The sequence below is a fragment of the Pituophis catenifer genome, unplaced genomic scaffold (genome assembly GCF_029215685.1).
Source record: "Pituophis catenifer annectens isolate HBS135680 unplaced genomic scaffold, rPitCat1.0.hap2 SCAF_1, whole genome shotgun sequence".
Taxonomy (NCBI): domain Eukaryota; kingdom Metazoa; phylum Chordata; class Lepidosauria; order Squamata; family Colubridae; genus Pituophis; species Pituophis catenifer.
In genome coordinates, this window is record NW_027256881.1 from 260,646,029 (window position 1) to 260,658,437 (window position 12,409).

Consider the following 12,409-nt stretch of genomic DNA (forward strand, 5'->3'; position numbering starts at 1 on the left):
CCTCCTTCCTGACATTAACATAGTACTGAAAGAAAGATATGTCTAAATTCAGAATTATACATATTTTACTGTAGGTGTATGGCCACTGTTTAAATTGTGTAAAGATATAGACATTTCCAAATCTTTGAATCTTTACTTAATGAAACAGCCATCATTACTATCTGAGCCTCTGGAACTCTGGAAAGATGTTAAAAGTCAGATTCAACCATGCTAATCTTTATGAATCAATCATCAGTCTCCACAACGGCAGGTTGATATTTGTTTTCTCAAATTTATATGGCCACTCATCTCATGTGAAGTGATTCTGGGCTTGCACAATAACACCTCCTATTAAAGTATATTACAAAACCACTTAAAAACAATTGAAACAGTAAAACAGATAAAAATGCTAGGAAACAAATAACAGAGATAACAAGGTGAATTAATTTGAAAAAAAAAACAGTATTTGTAAAATTATAAACTGTGGAAAACTGTCATAATTACAATCACTATACAAAAAGCATACTCCATGTTTTTGCTGAGCAGCTTTAAAATCTATTGATTTTTAACAGGACTTAAATCACACATCTAGAAGTCTTCTAAGACCACAGATGATGGCTTCCTATAGGAAATTGTGAAATGGTGATCCATCAATTATTTAATGATTAAAAACCTGCTGTACAGCAAAATCTGCCTCTTTTTTTCAAGTTCTATATACCCATGGATCTTCAAATATGGGTAGATACTTATCTGAAGTACCCAGAGTAGGTTTTTTTAAAAAACAATAATAGCAACAACAATAGGACTATACTAAATAAAAACAATTAAAAATTAAAAGTCTGGGAGGGGGAGTGTATAATCCCTCTCTGCACAAGACAGTTTTCTTTTCAACTAGCTTTTGTAAAGAAAAAAGATCATATTCAATGAATCTCCCTGGGAAGGGACTTCAAAAGGAAAATCTCAGAATTCAAAGGGCTCTATATCTGTTCACCAAATTCATTCAAGACCCCATTTTATAGGGGTGGGTGGGATTGTCACAAAGTCCTAAGCATTTCTCCAAACATGTAGTCATATGTTTTATTAAGTCCTCTTAATTTTATTAGTGTCAGTGATTGAAATATCTTACTAATCAGCCTGTCTTTACAGCCAATAGACAGCACAATGTATAAATAACCAATCTGTCTTATAACAAAATAAGATTGTGGAAATAAAGACAAATAAATGGTTTCATTCGGATAGGTAAAGGCTTCTTGCCTAACATTCCTTCTGTTCTTATCATCTCAGACTTCACCTTGATAGGCAAAATTATAAATGTCATCATGTAAAATCTATTATTAAACTAATCATCATTCGACAATATAAAAAGGCAGAGCATATGGGGAAAAAAATAGCTGACATCAGAGCAGGATAGACAGGATTAGATCCCGCACGATTTCAAGTACAAATAGATCCCTCTGGGACTTGTGGATTAATATTTTTTCCCTTTCGGACATTGCACAGAATTAATGAGGATACCTGCAATAATGCTGGCAAGCTGCCGCGTTCTGGTGATGGGATAGATGCTGCGTGCCTGAACAATTGTTGAAGCTATTTTTTTGGCATACTTCTCCTCCCCATATGTTTTCAGGACGGACGCAAGTGCCTGTTGATCTAAAGCATTCACAACATCAGCAGCAGTGGGCGTGTCAGGATACCTACGCACAAGAACAGCCAATTAGTTCACTGACGTCAGCCTCCATTGACAAGGGGTGAAGCTTCACAGCATTAAGTCAAAGTCAAACACACACTTGCTGCATACAAGTACAGAGATTTTACAATAAGAAAACAGAAACTGCTTCTATCTTTAAAGTATCTTCTTAAACATACATATAGAGGTTCATTCCCATCATAACTTTAATATTATAAAGTTGACGAGTATAGCCATAGTTCAAATATAATTCAGAGAGACAAAATATTGCATAAAACTAGAAGGTAAATTCATTTCAGAAGCAGACTCCCCCCCCCCAGACATCGCATTGCTTTTTCTGTTCCCTGATCAAAAAAGAGAACCTTAATCTCTCTGACCTTTTTCCTCAAATCTAATATTATGGAAAATAATCTACCATGAAGAAAATGTGATGTATTTAATGATCACTTAAAGGTCTCACCATTCAGAAATGGTATTAAAAACAAAAGCAAAAAAGAATTGAAATCAATCAAGTTCAGTCATGTTCCTAAAATACCAGGGGGACGAGGCAGGAAAGCAACATTTATTTTAATTCTCCTTTTAAAACTGAATACAAATACATACCGTATATGTACATACACAGTTTTGATTTAGAATGTTTTATGAAAGATGTTTCATAAAACACTGGGCATATTTGGCTACAATAAATATAAGCAGGGCAACTGAATACAGATGAACCAAGAAGAAAAAATATAGCTATTCCAATTTCTTTGAAAAATAATTGGTCAGAGAACCTGATTTGCATCAATCTACCAATTTCAACAGTGTTCAAAACAATGGAAAAAAAAATCTTCAATTAGTTCTTCAGTAGGAAATCTTGAAGGAAACAACTCCTTCAAAATTACTTGTACTGCTTTTATTTTCAAGTTACTTCAGTCAATTTCAACTGGATGAAAGTTTTTTTTTTTTAACAGAAAAACAGATTATATTTTTAGAAATGTTATTATCCACAAAGACTGGTCCAGAGCAATCTTCTCAACATAGCCACTAAAAGCTAGGAAATTTTCAATTCTAGATAACAACAGACCAAAAGGACAAAAAGTAAATTAGAGGAATTTAGGTATTTTTCCTTTCTTTCTGAATTTTCCTCCAAATTACAGATTGACGTAGTATGTCACTTCCCATCTTGACTATTGAAACACTCTCTACATGGGGCTGCCCTTAAAGAATATCCGGAAACTCCAGTTGGTGCAAAATGCAGTGGCTGCATGGTTTTGTGCAGACCCCGATGAGCTCATGCATTACCTCTCCTGCGGGAGCTGCATTGGTTGCTGATTTGCTTCCAGGTGCAATTCAAGGTGCTGGTTAAAGCCCTTCATGGCTTGGGACCAGGTTTTCTGAGGGACCGTCTCTTGCCAGTCACATCTATCCAACCCATCAGAGTGGGGAGGCAGGGAATGTTGCGGGTCCCATCCCCGAAGGAGATACACCTGGTGGGACCCAGAAGAAGGGCCTTCTCTGTGGTGGCTTCCTCTCTCTGGACATCATTCCCCCAGAGATTAGAATGGCACCCACTCTAATACTCTTCTGGAAGGCGCTAAGGACCTGGTTCTGTCAACGAGCCTGGGAAACCCAGAGTGAGATGGAGCCCATTAAATGGCTCATGTGATCTGCTGTCGCCGGGGCGGTGGGTGGGTGTATATTGTACTATATTAATTTTATTTCATTCTTTTTATTAGTTTTATTGTTTTAAATGTGGTTTTATATTCTGTAATCTGCCTTGAGTCACCATGGGTGAATAGGTGGCAATATAAATTTAATCAATCAATCAATCATCAATCAATCAATCAATCAATCAATGTTATATAGTTTGATTGTTTCCACAATTGTCTAAATTTACCTTTAATTTGTAATCACAGCAGATAGCCAAGGGAATTTGGAATTTAGACAACTAAAAGCTGTTTCAAATCTTTCCCGTGTTAACCTTAATCACACTTTCATTTCAGTTATAACTCTCTTCATTCAAGTTGATGTAGAATTGCTACAAGATTCTTATAGTGATCTCTCTTTTGTTTAGTAATTTTATCTCTTCTGAAAGTCTGTGCATTAGTAAATGACAGTTTAAAATTCTGCTAGCATTCTATACTAGTTCACTGTCATTATCAGCAAAAATTCCCATTATCCAGAATCTGGTATGAACTGCTAAGAGTTAGATGGCAATTTATTACTGTATTACGATTGATCACAAAATCAGCCATACATTTAGACTGGATTTGGCATTTTTATTCATCTATTGCAGGGGTGTCAAACTCAAGGCCCGGGGCCCGGATTCGGCCCACGGGATGCTTAGATCTGGGCCACAGGGCCACCCTAGAAACAGTGATGGATTGGCCCACAGTGCCTCTGCCAGCCAAAACAGAGCTTGGGAGGGCCGCGGGGGTCCCTTGCAAGCTCCCTTTTCGTAGGCAGAGGGTTGCAGGAGGCCGTCGCAGCTAAAACAGAGCTCAGGTGCCTGTTTCTGCTGGCCCTCCCCGACACAAGTGACATCAAGCTGGCCACCCCCTGCCCCCGAGGTCAAACACAACCCTGATGCAGCCCTCGATGAAATTGAGTATGACACCCCTGATCTATTGTATCCTTCCCAAGGATCTGGGATATCTGTTAAAGATATTGTCACAGGATGTAAGCTGTTCCACGTAAAGCTGCCTTTTGCAATTAACTGATAGTTATTTTTGTCAATGTCAATGGTGTTCAAGTGGTGGTCCAGATGCTTTGGTATTGTTGATAGGCTCAAGAAGCCGATCACTATTGATACTATCTTTGCTTTCTTCTGCCACAGTTGTTCTACTTCTAATTACTGTATTATTATGGTTCATTGCAAAGACAGCTAGATGTTTAGAGGGTATTTCACTGTTTTATCTACCTATCAAGTCCTTCAAAGACCTTGGATACACAGATGTTGCTTGATAATGTTAAAGTTACTATTGTAGGACCTAAGCTGTTTCAAGTAAAACTGCCTTTTGAAATTAACTTATAGTGATTTTGTCAATGCCAATGATGTTTTAGGTTGTACACCAGAAGTTTGGGGACAACACGCAAGGTGCCATTCACTTTTGGTACTATATTTGCTTTCTTTTGCTACAGTTGTTCTACTTCTATTTGCAGATCTTTGTATTTTGTAATGTTTTCCAGTTCTTTCTTTTATTTTGCTTTCTCCATATATTGCCTCATCCATTATCCTGACTTCTTTGTCTTTGTTAGTGACAATTGTTAAGTCTAGGGTGTTATGTGCCGGATGTTTGAATGCTTGAATTGAAGTTCCAAAGCATATTAGCTACTTTATTTTATTTTACTTTTCTATTTTATTCTCCAACCAGTTCTTGATTGCAGGCAAATGGTATTTCTTGCAGATCTTCCAATGTACCATTGTTGCTACTTTGTCATGCTTTATTATAATCGCTCTGTGCAATCTTTTTGTAGCGCCTAATTAGTAACAGTAGTAACTGTTTCTCCAGCTTCATTGCAAAGATGACATTTCCTGTCTATTGCTGTCTTCTGGCTTATATGCATTTTTTCTTAAGCCTTGGTCTTGTGCAGGCAGAACTGTCCCTCTCTTCTTTCAACTTTCCTCCTCTTAACCATTGTCAGGTCTTGTTATCTGCTTTCCCTGCTAACTCTCTCCCTCTCTCTCTGTGTGTGTGTGTGTGTGTGTGTGTGTGTGTGTTCGTGTGTATGTGTATAATGGCCAAGTAGTACTTTGCTTTGCCATGTCTCTTTTCTGTTCTTCATTTGGTCTTTCTTTAGGCAGGTTTGGTCTCTTTCACATTGAATACGTTTTCATGAGGTACTAGCTTCAGTGCATCTTCTTCATTATCCTTTAGGTATTCTTCAAATGCCTTTTTTTCTTCTGTTTGCCACAATCCCCACTAATTTATGCCCCTTGATAAATAAGAGTCTGTCAACATCTTTGCATGGATGAAGGGCATGATTCACTGTCATTATTTTCCTCATCTTCCTCTCAAGGACTGCTTGAGTTCAGTCCACTATTCCACCTGGGTATTTAATGACTGGAATCACTGAGGAGTTTACTGCCTTAATGGTAATTCTTCCACTGAGTTTGGACTTCTTCACTCTCATGATGTATTCACTACTAACCTTCCTCTTAACTACTCTGTACTTGATATTATCAGTTTGAAGGATGCCACAGTATTATATGTCTTTTAATTTTTGATTGGGATATGCCCAAGATTGGATGAAAGATGGACTGCTATATAAATCTATCTGTCTGTCTGTCTGTCTGTCTGTCTGTCTATCTATCATCTATCTATCCATCTATCCATCCAACTTCTTCACCCAGATTCTTGATGTTATTTCCTTAGGGCATTTTGATTCATTTAGGGTGGTAAGGGTGGCACATTTGTCTAATCCAAACACCATTGCAATGTCATGGCTGTATATATAGATAGGGTTGAGTAGTGATTCTACTTCAGATGTGTTTTTGGGGTTTGATATTCATGGCCTAATGCAGGGCTGTCAACTCGCGGCCCATAGGCCAGATGTGTCACATGCTGGCCACGCCTGGTAGAGTGAAGGGGAAAAAAAGTCCAGATACGTCATGTGATGCGGTCATGATGCCGTGAGTTTGACACTCCTGGCCTAATGTGTTCAGTGTTGTTGGCAGAAGAATTAATGCAATGACAAACAGTACTGATGACAGTGAGTCTCCTCGAAAGATTCCTCTCCTGATGTTTAACTTCTCCCAGTCTATCACTATTGACCAACAACTGTGTCTTCTACTGTGCTATTGATCTTTCTGATGTTTCTAATGACTCCTGTTATTTCTAGGCCCATCACTGGCAGGGAGTCAAATACCTTGTTGTAATCAATCCAAGCTACATTCTAATTGGTCTTCCTTCTGTAATTTAAAAAAAAAAAAATCATTTTGTCAATTAGGAACTGGTCTATTCCTCTGCTATTTGGGCAGCTTCCTTTTTGCCTGGATGGGAAGAGCTTGTTTTCAACTTCATGAAATCAGCTACAACATTAATTAGCCATCTGAAAGTAGTTGGCAAGCAGGTAATTAGCCTGGAGTTGCTTAGTTTTGTCCCTTTTGTTGGATCTCTGATTATCAGATACCAGATATTAACTAATCTTCAATTTTACCTCCTTGCAGTATATTGTTAAACTGCTTGGCAGAGTGTGTGCAGTTTATCTTCACCTGGTGCTGACAATACTTGATTTTCCTTCTCCTTTTCTCCCCCACTTTTGCTGTTATTAGAAGTTCTTTCATTTCAGCTTTTTAAAAATTCTTATCTACCTCCTTTATCCAAGCTGCATTCCTGTTGCATTTCTTTGGGTTGTCCTATGGCATGGTTTCTTTTTTGTCGAGTGTGAGATGGTTCATTGCAGTCTCTCCATTGATGGATTAGTAAAAACATTTCTGATTTGACTAAAGCTGGAGGTTCTGCATATAGCATACAATTCTAGTTTGGTATCTGCTGATTTTCTTGGCTATAGCTGTTATTTCGTGCTTTATTATTTTTTAAATCTTCCTTGTTTCTAGGAACATTCCCAGTCAGCTTGTTCACATCAGCTGTCAATTCAATATCTCGTACATCAAGATCAGGGGTGAAACGCTCCCAGTTCGGACTGGATCGCCCGATCCGGTAGAATGGCGGTGGATGGTTCGGAGAACCAGTAGCAAAAATCCCTGCCCAGCTGAGCCGCACAATCATCTGAGCCTTTTTTTTTTTTTTACTTTGACAAGCCTCTGCCAATCCCAGCGGAGTTGCCTGATCGTCAGAGCCTTTTAAAAGCATTTTTTTCTTCAACCTCTTAAGGTTGTAGAAAAAATGCTTTTAAAAGTAAAAAAAAAAAAGTTGGCCACCCCCACTCAGTCACATTACCCCCCCCAACCAAGCCACGCCCACAGAACCAGTAATAACAAATTTTACATTTCACCACTGGTCAAGATCTTTCAAGACCCTACAATGTCATAATATATTGGTGTAGTATATGTGTGAATTGAAGCAGTGTGGCCTTTGTAATTGACAGGTGGAAAAATTGTCAACACCCAGATTTTCTCCATCTATCCAAGATTTTTGGTCTGCTGTAGCCACCAGGACCCCATGGCAAGTTTAATTATTATTTATTTATATTTATATTGTTCGTATAATTTATTGAATCATTGTCTCTAGGACTATTTTTAACAATGCATATCTGTTTATTGTTGCATATACTTGGCAGACTCTATTCAAATATCACACACATATATGTATGTATAGGATTACATAAATGTAGTTCTCCAGTGAGCTACATAAATCCAAAGAAATTAAAATATTTATCACATTGATACTAATAAACAGCAGTTATTCAGATTAAGCAAATTTTAAAGTAGATAATACCATCAATAATTGAACAAACCTAATACAGGTTTATTGTGATTCCTGTAAAATAGCCTGGAATAAAATCATCATTGTCTAATTTGACTGGTCAGCAAGATGTACACAAGGGAATGGCTTCCCCTATTTAATTCTATTGTATCCATTATAATCATTCAGGACTTGGTCAGGACTTGTTTCAATTTTAAAAGACAGATTTAGAACCAATACCTTTATTAACATTTATAACAATTTAACTGCCGGGGAGAGGGACAGGGGGGGGAAGTAGAAGAGATAAAAAAATCTGGCACTAAATCCTGAAAATACAGCATAGAATATTATTTTGTCAAAGGAAATAAAAACTGATTTATTATATACTGTATTATGCAGATAGATATAGCAAGGCACTCTGAAAGGGAAATTAAATTCTGCCTGCTGTTGAGAAATTGATTACTTAAAAAAAAAACTTTTATCAATAGATACCTGTCACCGTCCATCCTCATGTCCAACAGGCCATCCTTGTTTAGGGAAAAACCTCTTTCTGGGGTATCTAACTGGAAAGAAGAGCAACCGGCATCCAAAAGAACACCATCTAAACTCGCTGGCTGTACTCCAGAAGATGTTAATAAGGCTTCTGCTTGACTAAATGATCCTAGAAGAGGCTGTATTTGTTGCCTATAAGAGCACAAAGGAAAAGATAAATATATACATTTGTTATTAGTAAAGCTACATTTAACAATAATACTCTCCATATTTTATAGGAACATAGGCGTGTTTTATTGTTGTACTGCTTTCTTCTTATTATGTTTTTAATCCTTGCTAGCTGCTTGGTTGAGTGGAAGGCTATATAAATTGAACAAATAATTAAACAGATAATAATTGACAGGCTGTTTATAAAGCAACAACAAAATCTATGGCAAATATCACTGTGGTGTTTCTAATGTTAAAATTTAAGATTTTTAAGGAACTTGCACAACTTATTTTTTTTCTCAGTACGGCCTTTAATAATTCTATTTTTTTTAGGGGAAGTAAATATGAAGCAGAATAGCCAAAAGTGAGATTGAAGTGTTTTTATACGTCTTTCTCATAGCCAGCAAACACAAAATAAATTAAAAAACCAACTCTGTTATAATTAGAATTTTTCAATGGATGTCTTTCTTAATTATACTACCATAAACTACATTTTTAGATAGGTAATAACATAAATTATTTAACATAAATAAATTAAAAAATCAACTTTATTATAATTACAATTTTTCAATGGATGTCTTTCTTAATTATACTACCATAAACTACATTTTTAGGTAGGTAATAACATATTGAATCCTATGAACTTTTACAGGGAAGATTCATTAACAAAATCATTGGGGAAAACGTAGAGGTTGGAAATTATGACAATTTATACTATTCAAGACAAGTTCATAACTTATACCAATTAAATGTTTATTTTTCAGCAGAATAAATAAAATGAGGCATAATATTGGCTCTATGCTATAAAAAATAAATATTGTCTAGGGAAGATACGTTTTAAAGTATTCTTGGTAAGTAAAATAAATTTAAAGTGCTATTACGTCTTTGAAGTCCTCTCTGTTACTTTATTGAAAACATAGTCTGTACATCTGCCCAGTTATTCTAACATCAAAAGAAACGATGTGTGTCCCAAATGAGTAATAGTTCTTTGAACTAATGCAGGCATTTTGTCAAGATCATCGAGGTAAATAAAATAATCTTCAGAAGCTGACATAGCGTTAACTATCAACAGGCAACTCATGAATGACTAGTCTTGACATTATTGTCAGATCAATTCCTGAATGAGACTACATAGAGACATTTCTCAACTACTTATCTGAGAAGGGCAAGCATGAGAGGGAGGGGAGGCAAGGGAAAGGAAGGTGAGTAATTTAGAAAAAGATTAGTACTAAGAATGAACAGGCAAACAAATAATCTTGCACAGATAATATCTACTAGAAATACCTAATAACTTTCATCCATAATGTGTATCACTTATTATCTAAAGTATTTCCAGAATTAATTCCAGAATTTTATAGGCCACTTGGTTCTTGTGGAATTCTAGAATAGCAGTTCTACAATCTTCCAGACAAGGGAAAATTGAAGTATTGTGCCAAAGTGTCTAATGCTACTTTTGTTTCAAAAATACATTGCTGTATAAAAGGGAACAAGCATCATAAATAATGCAAGTAAAAATAAAGAACAGAAAAAAATGAGAAAAAAACATTAACAAGTCTTTCTTTCTCACTTTCTACATTTCCAGTTACCAATTGACAGCTCATTGCAGCAACAGATAATTCCAAATCAAAACATTCTATCAATGAAATTTAAAGATTAATATTAGCAACTTAGTGCTGCCTGCCAACACTCAAAACTTTCTGCAAATAATGTGCAGAAGATGTTAGGTTACCTGAGAACCTTGTTACCAAATTTCAAAAAGGAAGACAGGTCTAGAGACATTCAACTCTCTCTCCAAGTGGAAATTTATGTGGACATTCAATTGGAACAAGACTTAAACAACTAATTTATATCAATTACTTCCAGTAATTTAGGATGGGTTCAAACAATGTTAAAACTTAGAATTCAATTTTTGACAGACCAACTGCAATTAGTACTTTGTTCAATAGGATCAAGATCCTGGAAATGTCTTTAATTAAATGGTTACCCTGGAAAAGGCAGACAACATCAGACAAGTTTCCAATTAAGAATGATAGTTTTATCATTTAGAAAGATTGGACTTCTTTTTGAAGGGTGAGGGTATGAACAACATTTATGTTTGTTTTCTAGAGGGAGAAGACATTGACATATATCTTTCTTGCTCCTAATCTTTTTCAGTTTAAGAGGAAATTCTGTAAAAATATCTTTGCAATATTTCCCTCCTTCCTGGTGCTGTTCATTTTTGACTCCATTAACTTATCTTGAAAAGCTAAGAAAATACAAGGGATAAGTATATCCTCATTGAACCATGCCCCATATATTGTAACTTCATGCACTTGTCCTTTTCCTTGGTAGAGACATAATTTGTCGTTGTCTGCTTCCAGAATATTTTTAAACTTTCCAGTGTACCCTGTCACCCTGGTATTCCCCAAAGGTCTCCCTTGATACCACTAACCAGGCCTTATCAGCTTCTGAGCCCAGACAAAAGCAGCCAGACACACCAATACTAGGTTGGCACACAAATAATCCATTAATAATGATGATACCAGCCATCACCAAAAGTATATATTAGGCAGGTTTTTCCTTGCTGCAAGTGATAGGAGGAAAGGCAGGATATGGGAAAAAGGCATAAACTTTCCTTACTTTATATTTCTTTTTTTTCAGGCCCATGTTTTGAATAGTATGGAACAAAGGAAAAAGAGCAGGGTTAGGGGTTAGGGACAAAGAGAGAAGCCTTATTTATGCATTACATTTTAAATTTTTATTTTTTTATTGCTTTAAAATTTTTAAAATTGTTTTAGATTTTTAGAATTTTAAGCTACCCAGTCACTTGGCTCAGCTGTATGGCTATAAACGTTGAATGAATGAATGAATGAATGAATGAATGAGCCCCTTTAAAGCCAGTTAATCATCAAGTGCCTTTATTTATTTATACCTCTGCTCATTCCTGCTTCTTCTATTATCAGTAACTGTAAGACAACTGTATCAATTTGCTGTTAATTACTTGAAAAATAGTGTTAGTAAAAGTGAGATGCTTACTAAGTCATTTTATATGTCTTATTAGTTGCATTAATGTTCAGTAACATTCATTATTAGAAAATTATGAATGATTAAATGACTCCCACAAAATTTTAAATAAAGCACAAATCTCTGTTCCTTTTATACCATTTTTAGCAGTTGGCAATTGCTCTTTGTTCTGAAAGGAGATTAGACTTTCCTTAAAACTCCAAGTTAGAATCTATTCAAACAGTTGAACAACTGAAGCATCATATTTTTATTTTCAACATTATTCTCACGTTAGAAGTTGAAATGAAAAAAAGGTTTTTTTTGTTTGCACTGAATCAGAATTTTAAAACCCTATAGTGCAGGGCTGTCAAACTCCTGGCCCATGGGCCGGATGCGTCACGTGCTGGCCACGCTCCCGCCCAGTTTAGAAAAGGGGGGAAAAGTCCTGATACGTCACATGACACCGCTGTGACAATGTGAGTTTGACACCCCTGCTATAATGGGTGTTAGCAAAATGTAGACTTTATGAAGGTCTAGAGGTTTTTTTCCCCTGTTGATTATGAGCGCTTATAGCTCTCATACCTAAATAGAAATGGGGATTCCCATTTTTATTTTGTCATACTGCAAACTTCAAAAAAAAATTCTTTGTCCTTATTTTGCAATATATACATGATCAGTATAAATTCAGAAATATGAGTGTGGTCAATAAACT

The 12,409-nt window shown here is 36.0% G+C and overlaps 1 protein-coding gene across 2 annotated transcripts in view; it reads right to left on the minus strand.

Annotated features, from left to right (window-relative positions):
- Positions 1-12,409, minus strand: part of METTL15 (methyltransferase 15, mitochondrial 12S rRNA N4-cytidine) — a 74,117-nt gene that overhangs the window by 7,638 nt on the left and 54,070 nt on the right. For both annotated transcript variants that reach the window (XM_070957531.1, XM_070957532.1), the window contains exons 4-5: positions 8,509-8,700; positions 1,495-1,673 (exon numbers count right to left, since the gene is read on the minus strand). In XM_070957531.1, coding sequence (XP_070813632.1) covers positions 1,495-1,673; positions 8,509-8,700 — 371 coding nt within the window. The remainder of the gene's footprint in view (positions 1-1,494; positions 1,674-8,508; positions 8,701-12,409) is intronic.